The sequence below is a fragment of the Glycine max genome, chromosome 3, assembly GCF_000004515.6.
Source record: "Glycine max cultivar Williams 82 chromosome 3, Glycine_max_v4.0, whole genome shotgun sequence".
Lineage (NCBI taxonomy): Eukaryota > Viridiplantae > Streptophyta > Magnoliopsida > Fabales > Fabaceae > Glycine > Glycine max.
In genome coordinates, this window is record NC_016090.4 from 14,285,124 (window position 1) to 14,299,451 (window position 14,328).

Here is a 14,328-nt window from a genome sequence, read left to right on the forward strand (position 1 = left end):
TAATCTCTTTGTTGCTAGTTTTTGAATTTGATCATGTGGGCATATGAATTGAGTATTTTTGGGTTACATCCAACCTCATACCTAATCTGGTGATCTCTACTCCCTGGATTTTGATTTTTCAGATTCTGCCTTTGATTATGAGCGTTTCTTGATTTACTTTCTCATGATTTTTGCTTTGATCTCTCAGGGAAAAGCAATGAATGTGTGGTGGGTTGTGGAATTCAGTGGTTGTCTTATTACATGATTTTATGATCTCTACTCTGGATTTTGAATCTTGGATTTGATTTCTACTTTACGTTGGTCTAGTATGAGAGCTTTATTTACATCTCCCTGATTTTGGGTTGGGTCTCACAATGTGTGGTTGGCTGTGGAAGCATCTTATTGTTGATAATATTTCTTGATCTAATCTCTTGCTGATTTTACCACTTCCTTGTTGTTTGCGATCTCAAAAGCTTGTTAATCTACATGGGTTCTTGAATCCTTGGAATTTATCTCTCTTGATTATATCTTTCTTTAATCCGTTATGAGCTTCATGATTTATACTTTTGGTCCCAAGGGAAGATGTTTTGTGATTTATCTTCTCAATTGGAGCAAGGGACGGGTTTGGTTGGCTTTCATTTTTGTTTCGAGAATCTACATGTGGGTTTGGATAACTATGTGACACTTCTTTCACTATTTTCTCGATAATTTTTACATGGAAGATATATCTCGGTGTTGAACTGTTTGCATTTTTTTGTTTGATGCACGTTGAGTCTCTGAGTCTTCATATGGTATTTCTGTCTCAGTTGAAGATTAAATAATAAATAATTCTTGATGCAGCGAATTAGAACTGCCAAAAGCATTGGATAAATAATTTATTCAATGAGTTTCCTCTGTGTTATTTTATTTCTCTGGACTTGATTATGAAGCATAGCGATTGAAATATGAACCTTTTTTTGTAGTTTAGTGTTTGGGTTTTTGAATTCTGGACTTTTTCATTTCTACACTTCATTGTTTTTTGAGTGTTTAGTTTTTTTGATTTTATCTCTGTGACTTCCACTTGGGCCTTACAGGGAAGATACACAATGGGTGCTTGGTTGGCTGTGGAAGCATTGGCGGGAGATTATTGATAGACTTCCTATGAAGCCTTGGGCTTTATTATCCTTACATTCATTATTTTCCTGTGTGTATGTTGGTCGATTTTGATGGTGTACAGTAACCTTGTAGTGTCGGATTTAGCGTTTTTCTAACAAGAATGATAACAGTATTGGAGGCACTAGAATTCTTGTAGAGAATTTGTTTGTTGCATTTGGGTTTGGAGAACTATGCGACTCTTCTTTCACCATTTTCTTGATAATTTTTTTATATAAAAAGACAAATCTAGGTGTTGAACTGCATGCATTTATTTGTTTGCAGCATGTTGAGTCTTCGTTAGATCTCTGTTTTGATTGAAGATTAAATCATAAAAGATATTGTGTGATTCTTGATTCAGCAAAGTAGACAATGGCCAACAGTTGTGGATACATTAATTCATTTGATGAGTTTCATCTGTATTATTTTACCTATTGACTTGATCACAAAACATATGGATTGCATTGTGATCTTATTTTTTCTGCAATGTAGAGTATGGAGTTGTTTAGTGTAATGTTCTACATTGCATCGAGTCTTGTGCTTGATATGGCGATGTTTCTACGGATTTTTGAATTTATGGAGTTTTTTTTTGTTTTTATATCATTGTTTATTATGGGTGTTTAGTTTTTTTTTTATTTTATTCTTTGTGACTTCCACTTAGGCCTTACAGGAAAGATAAACAATGGATGTTTGGTGGGTTGTGGTGTAAAAATTTTAAGGGTTTCCTAGATTAACAATTATAAGAAACCAACCGGATCTTGAAACCTATGATTCTCACAAATAATAGAAAATAATAGATAAACAATGCGTATTTTTCTCTATAATAAGGCTTCTCTCTGGTGTACTTTGATTTCTTGAAAGATGAGAGAAACAAGATTTCACTCGCTTGACTATTCTTTTTGTCTTTCTACAAAAGGACCTTGTTTTACATTAGTGGGTATTAACCCTTTTTGTAACCACTACTTACATCAAGTATTAGTTACCTTTAGAAACTTCTCCTATTTAACCCAATTACAATTTAGTCCCTAATTATTAATTATTTACTTATTAGTCCCTACATAAATCACATGCCTCTCACATGAGACATTAATTCTAACATTCTCCCACTTGGCTCATGTGACATTACTAAACATTATGGACTAAATAAATAAATATATTAAACTAACATAATGTACACTAAAATGACTAAACCATTTTATACATTGGGTACATCATAATTTCATGATTAAGAATAAAAACCAATTCGAATCATGGCAGTTGTACATTACTTAATTGACATAGTCCCTTCCATGACTACAAATTAGTCTTCTCCTAAATATGGCTATTAGTTAGGAGCACATAATTGGTCCAACATAATGTCTTTATTCAAGACAAAACTTGTTAACATTACTCTAATACAAATATGCATGCAAACATAGAGAACATGTAATCATAAACATATCATAAATGAGCTCAGAGTGTCACTAAAATGCATAAGGTAAATTACACTTAATAATCATCAATAACAATAATGTTCATACTTTCAACATGTTCTATAAATGTCTTGGGCGTTAATCCCTTTGTCAAAGGGTCAACTATCATAAAGTTTGTACTAATATGTTCTATTGACACTCTTTGTTTCTGAACTTCTTCCTTCATGACAAAGTACTTCAATTCCATATGCTTAGCACCCTTAGAGTACTTGCGTTCTTAGAAAAAATATTGTTTCGAAGTTATCACAATACACTTTCAGTAGCCTAGCAATACTGTCAAAAATTCCAAGCCTTGAAATAAAGTTCCGCAGTCAAATAGCCTGAACTGTAACCTCAAAACATGCTACAAATTCAGCTTTCATGGTATATGCAACAACAACTTATGCACACAAAATTGCTTCCATTTGTTTTCGTTCCATATCATTTTTAAGACACTGTGCGAGTCTAAATTTGTCACTTTTTTTTAATTGGAATGGGTGATGTTGAACACCTTTCCATCCTGAATCTCTCTAGTACTTTATTGATATATGCTTTCTGAGATAAGCCTAATAATCCTTGTGATCTATTATAGAATATTTCTATCCCTATCACATAGCTTGTCTCACCCATATCTTTCATTTTAATGTTGCTAGAGAAAAACTTCTTAGTCTCATGAAAAAGACAAAGATCATTAGTTGCAAGTAAGATATCATCAACATACAAAATTGGAAAAATGACCTTACTCCCACTGACATTCAGATATATACACCGATGAACAATATTTTCCTTAAATCCAAAGGAAACAATGGTATCATTAAACTTCAAATATCATTGGTGGGAAGCTTGCTTAAGACCGTATATTGATTTCTTTAATTTGCACACCATGTGTTCCTTTCCTTCAACTGAGAATCCCATTGGTTGATCCATATAAACATTCTCCTCTAAATTTCCATTAAGAAAGGCAGTTTTCACATTCATCTGATGTAACTCTAAGTCATAAAGGGTTACTGATGTCATGATAATCCTAAAAGAATCCTTTTGTGAGATCGGTGAAAATGTCTCTTTATAATCAATGTCATCTTTCTGAGTAAATCCCTTAACAAAGCCTTGTAACGTTCAAAGTTGCCATGAGAGTCACGTTTAGTCATGAAGACCCACTTACAACCAACTCTCTTAAAACCCTTTGGTAATTCTACAAGGTCCCAGACACCATTATGTTCCATGGAATTTATCTCTTCTTTCATGGCATTTAACCACTTCTCAGAATTATCACAACTTATAGCTTGTGACAACGAAACTGGATCATTATCAATAGTGCTTAAGTTTGTTTCTATTTCATGTAGGTATACCACACAATCATTTGAAATAGTTGGTCTCTTTTTTCTTTGAGACCTCCTTAATGCTATTTCTTGTGGTTCTTCCATAATAGGTTCATTATGTATCATGGGTTCATTATTGTGTTGCTCTTCTTCATTATTGTTTTGAACAACAACTAAATGAGCAATCACCTTACTGCTAGAGGTACAAGCTAAAGTGACTTGCACTCTAACTTCTATAATTTCCAACTCTCGTGAAATTGTACTCCCACTGATTTCACCATTTTTAATAAACCTTGCATTTCTAGTTTCAACAATTCTCATACTATGATTAAGACAATAAAACATATACCCTTTTGAATTTTCTAGATAGCCAATGAAATATCCATTGATTGTTCTTCCATCCAATTTTCTTTCTTGTGGATTATAAACCCTTATTTCTGCTTGGTAACCCCAAATATGCAGGTTCCTTATACTAGGTGTCCTATTCATCCATAGTTCAAAAGGTGTCTTTGGAACTACCTTACTAGGAACCCTATTCAACAAATACATGACATTTTTCAAGGCATGCACCCACAAAGATACAGGTTATGTTGAATTTCTTAACATACTCCTAACCATATCCATTAAAGTTCTATTATGCCCTTCCAATACACCATTTTGTTGTGGTCTACCGGGCATTATGTATTGCGTACAAATTTCACGTTTCTGAAGGAGTATAGCAAATGGATCTGGGTGTTGCCCAGTTTCATCGTATCTTTCATAATACTCACCACCTCTATCAGACCTAACAATTTTCACCATTTTGTCTAATTGTCTTTCTACTTCATTCAAGTAAATTTCTAAGATATCCACTGCATGAGATTTCTCATGCAGTAAGTAGACATAATCATAACGTGAATACATCAATAAGGTGATAAAATACCTTTTCTTTCTGAAAGAATTAACAGCAAAAGGTCCACAAATATATGCATGTACAATTTTAAGAAGCTGGGTGCTTCTTGTAGCTCCTTTCTTTGTATGTTTTGTTTGTTTTCCCTTAATACAATCCACACAAATATTTAGATCCATAAAATCTAGATCAAGAAGAAGTTCATTCTTTATTAATTTTTCCATCCTTTCTCTAGAAATGTGACCTAAACGTTTATGCCACAAAAAAACATATCTTTCATTCACTAAACTACGTTTAGTGTCAACATTATGATGTAGAGTTAAAACGTTTTCAGCATACAAACCATCTCATTTCAATTTATATAAACCATCACAAAGAACACTAGTACCAATGAGATAATTATGCTTAAATAAACTGAAACATCCATTACCAAAATTAAAAAAAGTATCCAGTAACATCAAGTTTAGATAATGAAACTAAATTCCTAGATAAAGTAGGTACATAAAAAGATTCCAATAAATCTAAATGATGTCTAGTGTCGAGTTTTAAATGATAAGTTCTGACTGCTTCCATTAGAGCTTTCACTCCATTCCCCATGAAGACGAGCTTCTCATTTGGGCTTATGGTTTGGATTGTAAGGAGTCCCTCATAGTATTAGAAACATGAGTCGTACATCCAGAATCAATCCACCATGTATTATGGGGAATTTCAGTTAAGTTTGATTCAAAACACACAAGAGCATTAAGCTCACTTTTCTTTTCGAACCAAGACTTACGCTAGGCAATCCTTCTAGAAGTGTCCAGATTTCCCACAGAAATGACAATTATTGCCCTTTGATGCCTTCTTCTGGATTTGCACAGGACCGTCATTGATCTTTAGTGGCCCTTTGCCTTTATTATGCTTCTTCACTTATTTCTTTCTAGCTCCTTGATTCCCTTGGTGGCTTGCATAATGAACTAAGTGACTTCCTTGATTCTTAAGCCTTGTTTCTTCCAGAACTAACATACTGTGCAATTCATGCACATTCCATTTATCTTTCATGGTATTATAACACTTTTGGTATGGGCCATACTTAGACGATAATGAGTTCAAAATAAACTGAACAAGGAAGTTTTCATTCACAGTCATTTCCAAGGTCTTAAGTCTTGTTGCAATGTTTATCATCTCAGTGACATGTTCATGCATAGTACACGAAGCATCAAACTTCATGGTAGTCAATGTACTAATTAATGTTCCAACAAGAGACTTATCAGCTGTTTGAGAGCGCTCTCTCACTAATCCCATAAACTTTTTAGCATTATCGATCTTAGGAAGAGTTGTCTTAATACTGTCTGCAACAGTCATTCTCATGAACATTAGGTTGAGTTTGTTAGATCTTTCCAAAGCTTTATAATGGACTTTCTCTTCATAATAAAATTCACATAAGTGTGTTGAGACATAAAACACACGTCATACATATGGTTCGTTTAGATAAAAGTCAATGTATATTGATGCTCTCCTTTGGGTGATACACCAAATACACACCATACAAACATGACAATGCTAATAAAATTCTTAACATAATTTGACAATTAAGTATGCACCAATTAGTAGTACCTATTTCCTTTGGGTATATAAGTAAAACTAATGATACACACAAATCACCTACAATTATATTCATTAATTATAAGAACAACTAATCAACCTTTGGGTGATCCATAAATGTCTTATAACAATGAATTTCAATATACTCATAAACCAATAATTATATAATTTAGCATCCATTATTCTATGAGTAATTGAAATAATCATTAATTTGGAATTAAATAAATTTATAAATTTGGCCACTTTAGTGACTAACAAATTCATCATACATTTAATTCCAATCAAATATATGACCTACGCATACTTATTGCTATTAACAATTCATAGTCATTTTATTACTTTCATTCTAGGCCAAATAAATATCATACATTCACATTATAACCAATAAATTAATAAAAATCCAATCACATTCAAGAAAATATATAGCATATACATATTTACTGCTACTAACAATTTTAAAGCATTCACGTTAATTTAATTGAAGGACATAAACTTTAAATCCATTAATGACATTCAACAATAATATTCAAAAAAAAAAAAAAACAAGCATGTGGGATTGAGAATAGCAAAAGTGGATTGAGAATAACAATTCCGAAATAATTCCTTGCTTTTAAACATACATGATAGAGAATTAGGATTTGGCTTTTTCCATTCAAATGAAATGCTTATTCTCTTACTTTCCTTCTATTAAGATAAAAACGTACATGGCACATGGATGACTTTCGCTTTTCATGTATTTGTGCAGTAATCATGAAAGCAAACAATACAAGATTGATTTTTTTTTTCTCTAATACTATACTTTCTTGGAAAAAAAATCTCCATTTTTTATTTACAAAATACCATATTTGGAGCGGAAAAATAAAATCCCTAAATTTCATAATTAGGGTTTATGCATAATTGGGAGAGAAAAAATTTCATAACTCATGCTCTGATACCATATGTAAAAATTTTAAGGGTTTCCTAGATTAACAATTATAGGAAACCAACAGGATCTTGAAACTTATGATTCTCACAAATAATAGATAAACAATGTGTATCTTTCTCCATAATAAGGCTTCTCTCTGGTGTATTTTGATTTCTTTAAAGAGGAGAGAAACAAGCTTCACTGCCTTGACTATTCTTTATGTCTCTCTACAAGAGGACCTTGTTTTACATTAGTAGGTATTAACCCCTTTTATAACTATTACTCTCATCGAGTAGCAATTACTTTAGAAACTTCTCTTATTTAACTCAATTACAATTTAGTTTCTAATGATTTAGTTATTAGTCTCTAAGTCATATTAATTCTAACATGTGAAAGTAGCGACATGAGAATATTGATCTGCTTCTTGTGAAGCCTTAGGTTTTATTACTCTTACATTCATTATTTTCTTGTGTGTTTGTTCTGGACTGAGTGACTGACTATGCTATCCTTTTGGTCAAATTTGATGGTGTACGGTGACCTAGTAGTGTCAGAGTTATAGTGTGCGTTTCTAACCGTAACAATAAGCATATTGGAGGAACTGGAGTTTATGTAGAGCATTCGTTTGTTGCATTTGGGTTTGGAGAACTATGCAACTCTTTCACTATTTTCTTGATTATTTTTATATGTAAAAGATAAATCTAGGTGTTGAACGACTTTTGTTTATTTGTTTGCAGCTTGCTGAATCTTCGTATGAGATTTCTATTTTGGGTTGAAGATTGATACAACGAAGTAAATACAGTTCTGATAAATTAATTTCTTTGATGAGTTTCATCTATTCTATTTTTCTGGACTTGATCACGAAATATATGGATTGAACTGCAAATCCATTTTTTCTACAATGTTGCTTGGAATTGTTTTGTCCTACATTGCATCAAGTCTCTCTAGGTTTTTAAATTCTTAAATTTTTCTTTTCCTTTCTATCCTTCATTGTTTATTATGGCTGTTTTGTTTTTTTATTTTGTTATTTGTGACGTCCGCTTGGTCTTTACAGGGGAGATAAGCAATGGATGTTTGGTAGGATATGGAAGAGGTGGCTGGAGATTATTGATGGACTTCCTTTGAAGCCTTAGATTTTATTGCCCTTGCATCCATAATTTTGTTATGTGTTCATTCTGGAATGGCTATGTTATCTTGTTGGTCAGATTTAATGGTGTACAATAAGCTGGTAATGTCCAAGTTATTGTGTTTCTAATAGGAACGTTTTGGAGGCACTGAAGTTTTTTTGGGGATAACTCATTTGTTACATTGATTCCACCACTAGAGGAATATGGTACATTGGTTTGGCTTTTAACTCATTGATTTGATGATCTGCGTCTTGGTTTTGACTCATCTGTTGTTGTTGGATTTCCTTTATAGATGAGACACCAAGTTGTTTAGAATTGTTCAATCTAACAGATTATATTAGCGAGAGTTGAGGAACTTATGATATATTTTCACATATGAGGTTGTTTTCTTTATTTTTAGATGAAGAATATGTTGATCTAGGTAGATAGTGTTTTCATGCTCTTTGTGTATGAAAATGACATTTTTATGGTCTTAGGTTTAGCCGCTACATCGATGATGAGATCTTGAAGAATTTCCTTTAATTTTATCAGAAGATATCAACAAGAGCTCAGGATTATCTGATCTAACTTCTTTGATGAGTTTGTTCTATCTAAAGTCTTAGTTGGCATATTATTGATCTAGGTAATTGTTTTCTTTTACTGTAGTTTGGAAGGTGATTTTTTAAGTGTAGCCAATGGAAGATAGCTTTTAAGGGAATGACCTTTGATTTTAGCATATGATATATCAGAAAGAGCTTAGGACTATTTGATTTGATTTTATTTCTTTGATAACTTTATTTTCTCTTGTTTTTGTTTCATGCATTGATTACAACACACATGAATTGAATTTTGAACTTGTTTTCATGCAGTTTAGTGTTTGGAACGATGTTGTGTTGATTCCTGCAAAACAATAAACTCTTGCTTAAATTAGGTGACCTTAACCTGTAGTTATAATTCATGGTTTTTTCTTTTCATTTTTTTACTTATGACAATAATTGTTAACTTTTGACAATTTGAATCATGCTTCAGTGTTTAGTGGGAAGTGTTATTTTGAAATTACTTAAAAACCTACACATGTGGGTAGTGAGAATAACATTTATGATAGCGACATAGCTCCCACAATGTTAATCTTCATCAATCAATATCTATATAATAAAACTGAAGTAGAGTAAAATGTCTATTGTGCCCATGGCTGAAAGTTTGACATCTGGCACTTTTGCTGGTTTCTTGGTCATTTTACCCCTCCAGAATGTCTATTGTGCCCATGGTTGAATGCTTGACATGTGGCAATTTTTCTGGTTTTTTGGTAATCTTATAATTATAGATACTCAGCTTGGTTTTGTGGCACGTGGCTTGCTGTTTTTTGTTGCCTTGGTTCTCACATTTCACTTCCAATTTTGGTGTCACGGGGTTGTAACATTTCAGTTGCAATTTTGTTGACACATACATGCTACATTCCTTTGCTTCTGCCACGTGCTCTGCTGATTAGCATTTTGGTGTGAGGTTGTGGTTTTAGGTTGGTGATTCCCGGTTTTATTCCCTTGCCTATTTTCTTCCTCTTTGGTTGCTTCTGCAATTCAAGGTGCGAGTTTTTTGTGCCTGTTGTGCATGTTTGTGTTTGGCGCACCTACCGTTGTTTTCCTAGAGCATTTGTTATTGTATTGTTGTTTACTTCATGTTCTATGATTCTTTACAAAGTTTTTCCTTCCTGTTCTATTTTTCCGCGTCCTTTTTTGTTGTTTGGTGACTTTCATGCTTTGTTCTTGGCTGAGTTTATTAACCAATAATTTTGGACTATTACCATGGTAAAAGTGACCAGTTTGAAGTCTAGATGTGGTGTAGTACTTTTTGTGCCACTATGTTAATACAAAAATGAAATGGTGTTGCATGTGTAAATAAGCTTGATGTTCCTGTTTTTATTTTTTTTTTGGTTGATTTTCTTGCTTTGCTTTTCGCTGGGTTCTAGATACTCAGCTTGGTTTTGTGGGAAATGAAATGGTATTGCATGTGTAGTTAAGCTTGATATTCTTATTTTTAATTTCTTTTGTTGATTTTCTTGCTTTGCTTTTCGTTGCGTTCTAGATACTCAACTTGGTTTTGTGGCAAGTGGCTTGCTGTTTTTTGTTGCCTTGGTTCTCACATTTCACTTCCAATTTTGGTGTCACGGGGTTGTAACATTTTAGTTGGAATTTTGTTGACATGCACATCCTACATTACTTTGCTTCTGCCACGTGCTTTGCTGATTATCATTTTGGTGTGAGGTTGTGGTTTTGGGTTGGTGATTTCTGGTTTTATTCCCTTGCCTCTTTTCTTCCTTTTTGGTTGCTTCTGCAGTTTAAGGTGCGCGTTTTTTGCCCCAGTTGTGTGTGTCTGTGTTTGGCATGGCTGCGCTGTTTTTTAGCCGATTTGTTATTGTTTTGTTGTTTACTTCATGTTCTATAATTCTTTACTAAATTTTCCCTTCCTGTCCTGTTTTTCCCTATCCTTTTTTGTTGTCTACTGACTTTGGTACTTTGTTTTTGGTTGAGCTCCCTTTGTTTTCCAGTTTTCCTTTGGTGCATTGTTCGCTTTGGTTGCGAGGAGTGAAGGTAATACTTTTGCATTGAGGTTGGTGCATATGTAGTTCTTAGTGTGGTCTTTGTTGTTACTTTTTGGGCTCCTTTTGAGTTTTATCCGTGGTTGCATGTGTAGTTAGGCTTTATCTTCCTTTTTTTTTCTTGCTTTGCTTTTCGTTGGGTTTTGTTTGTTTTCTATACTATGTTTGTTACGTTGTTTTGCTTGAATTCCACATGTGAAGGTTTGACTTTTGTGTTTATATTGGTTGGTCATTGTTGGTATTTGTATCTACATGTTTAGTCCGTAACTTATTGTCTGCCCTTTTGACTATTTTTGCTCATGCTTTTGGATTTATTATCCATTTAGCAGTGGCAATTCTATGCAGAATTATGGCACGTACTCCTGACAAGATTAAGTCTATTGATGGATCAAGAGAAACCCTTAAACTTGCTGTAAGGATCACGGATCTTTGGTTTGTTGGGACTCCTAACAAGTCTGAGCAAGCTGAAATGGTTATTGTTGATTCTGATTTATGCTTTTTTCCATTTATTTGGTTGCTGGATTGTTAACCATTCAATCAGTTGCTTACATACTTTGCATGTTACAGGGAGATGAAATCCATGCTCTTTGTAAGGCAGACCAGCTAAATTCTTGGAAAGATGATTTGAAGGAAAATTCCACTTATGTCATGCATAATTTTAAAGTGATGAAGAATGATGGTCAATTCAGAGTTTGTGAGCATCAATATAAATTAGTTTTTACTGGAGTTACTGTTGTTAGGAAATCCAATTTAGATGACCTTCCTTTTAAGGAATTTAGATTTGTTGAATTTTCCAATGTCATTGCTGGCGATTTCCAAGCTGGCCTGTTGGTTGGTAAGCTCAGTCGCAATTTGTCCACTCATTTTGGTCACGATGTTTATGTTTTTTAAATGACCTGTCTTTATTTTCTGCTTCTTTAAGACATTATTGGCATCGTTGATGATGCTCTTCCACCATGTCTCATAAAAAAATACCAGGGTTGTTTTTAAAATCAAGGATTTGAGTTTATGTTGTACAACAATCTTTTTTTTCCTCTATATATTTGGTCATTATAAATTGATATTGTCACCATTTTTGTTTGCCTTGCTCAATGATTGTTATCTGTATTTGACGATTATTAATTGATACATTTATTGTTGTTTCTTTCCTATAGTGGTCAAGTGTTATCTTTGCACTCTTTGGGAAAATTATTGTTTATAGTTCTTAGCCTACTTGAATGAGACTGAAAATGATGGTCCGATGGTTATCATTTTGACACATGCTAGAATCAAAGAAGGGCAGGGTAAGTCTGATGTCATATTTTCTAGTTGTGGTGCTCATTAGATAACATCTCCTTTTTTTTTTGCCACACTTGTAGGATCTTATCCATCTTCAGTGAGTAAATCGTTGAAGGCCTCAAAATTATTGATTAATGAACCTGTATTGGAAATCCAAGAATTCAGGGAGAGGTATTTTGGTCATGCCATTAGCTCTGTATCTGTAAATTTTGTGCATCAAGTATGTTGAGTCTTTTTTTGTTATTCATTCCTATTTATTCCATTCCCATAGGCTTTCAGATTTAGGTATTGAGGTCAGGCCAGTTTTGACACCTCACGGTCACGGAAGTTCGCAACTTTCAGGGTCAAGCCAGCTATCATCAAAGGATGCATTTCTTTCAAAAGTTGAGGCAAAAACGATTTCTGAGATCAACGCCATTTCGGAGGTGGTCCTGTTATTTATGTTTGTTGTTTATTCGTTACAATGAAATGGCCAATTAGTCTAGATTTGTTGAGATTAACAGATTAAGGCTAACGCCTGGTATTTATTTAATTCTGCCGTGAGTTCGTTGGAAATTTGATGCCTATGGTTTTCTGCCAGGATATTGTTTGTGTTACTGTTGGCACAATTAGCATAATAGTAATGGATAATCATTCATGTTGCTATCCAGCTTGCATTCAATGCCACAGGAAAACTGACATAGAGGCAACATCATTCACATGCGGATGTGGAAAAGAGAATGATCAACCTGTCCTGAGGTAATTGAACTCTTGGTCAATTAGTATGTCTTCATTGAGGATTTCCCTTTAGCCTGTTTATCTACATTGGCAGGTATAGACTTGAAGTGATGGTTAAGCACAACGATGATAGCACAAAATTCTTGCTCTAGGACCGCGAATGTGCTGAGTTGATTGGTCAATCAACGGATGAAGTCAATAGGGTCAAAATAGAAGTATGTTAATATATTATCATACAATGCTTCTTATTTTATGAGTAATATTTTGTTTCTTTGGTATGAAATTCCATTCTAGCTTCTGACTCATGGATTTTTTTTCTGCTTTGCGCAAGGAGGGTGATGTTGATCTAAATGCTTCTCCTCTAGCACTTGATAGACTGTTGGGTCATGTCCTTGCTTTTAAGGTCAGGGTTCAATCAAAGTTCAGGAATGTTGTTGTTCTTAGATACTCAAATGAATTAGATTTGATCAATGATGTGCTGGACATGCTGCCTGATACTGAGGTTCTATTTTTTTATGTCTATTTTAGTTGTTTTTGTCATAGTGATATAATGTATGCCTTTGGTTATTCTCAAGTTATATATCATGCAGGCATGTTCCAAAGGTACTTATTCCAAACCTTGATTGCAATGATGCTCCACAAGTTGAATTTGTAAGCTAAGATTGTTGTTATAGGTCTTGGTGCTACATTTTTTGACGGAGCAATAAAAAAATTACCCTACTGCGAACTTTGCATCCATTTTATTTACCAGTTTATGTTTTATGCAACAATCTGTGTCTGTGACAGTAGATCATGATCCAGTTGCAGGGTTCCCGTTAACGCCAAAAAAACATCTATCATCCGATGAAATTGATGATGAACCAAAAAGCTCTCAAATTTCACCAACCCAACTTTCGTCTAACAAATTAGCTAGACATTCTCACATTAAATGAATTTAGCTGATTCCAAATTGTTTTGTCTATCTTTTGACTGCCCTGTTGCCAAGTTGTGGGATTAACCAAACAATTATGTGGTTTTGCTGATGTGTCTCTGTGATATTTTTTGCCAACATTGTCATGTGTTATGTGTTCCTGAGGTGGAATGGGAAAATCCATTTTTTTGGGTTCATGTTATTTTGTTTGTTGATGCTGTCCATTTTTGTGTTATATTTTCCACCGGCTCTAAAGCCAACTATGAGCTACTTTTAGTAGATTGCAATTTATTCAATTATGAGTCAATTTCTAAAGGAGATGCCGAATTAAAGCAAACCAATTAACTAAGATTTAATTTTTCTTTTTGCGAAGGGTTGGAGTTTTGTATGGTGCGATGGCTTTTGCTAAACCTTTTGCACCTGTTAACTTAACAATTACATATGTAATGTGTTTCTAGCATAAAATG

At 33.7% G+C, this 14,328-nt stretch overlaps 1 protein-coding gene across 1 annotated transcript; it reads left to right on the forward strand.

Moving 5' to 3' along the window:
• The first annotated feature begins 9,548 nt into the window (after positions 1 to 9,548).
• On the forward strand, positions 9,549 to 13,103 carry LOC106798185 (uncharacterized). The gene is made up of 11 exons (XM_041013911.1): positions 9,549 to 9,582; positions 9,685 to 9,734; positions 9,877 to 9,942; positions 10,906 to 10,948; positions 11,286 to 11,428; positions 11,524 to 11,787; positions 12,158 to 12,239; positions 12,315 to 12,405; positions 12,506 to 12,667; positions 12,904 to 12,972; positions 13,046 to 13,103. Exons 1-11 carry the CDS (start codon positions 9,549 to 9,551, stop codon positions 13,101 to 13,103), a joined length of 1,062 nt encoding a protein of 353 aa, XP_040869845.1.
• Positions 13,104 to 14,328: the final 1,225 nt, after the last annotated feature.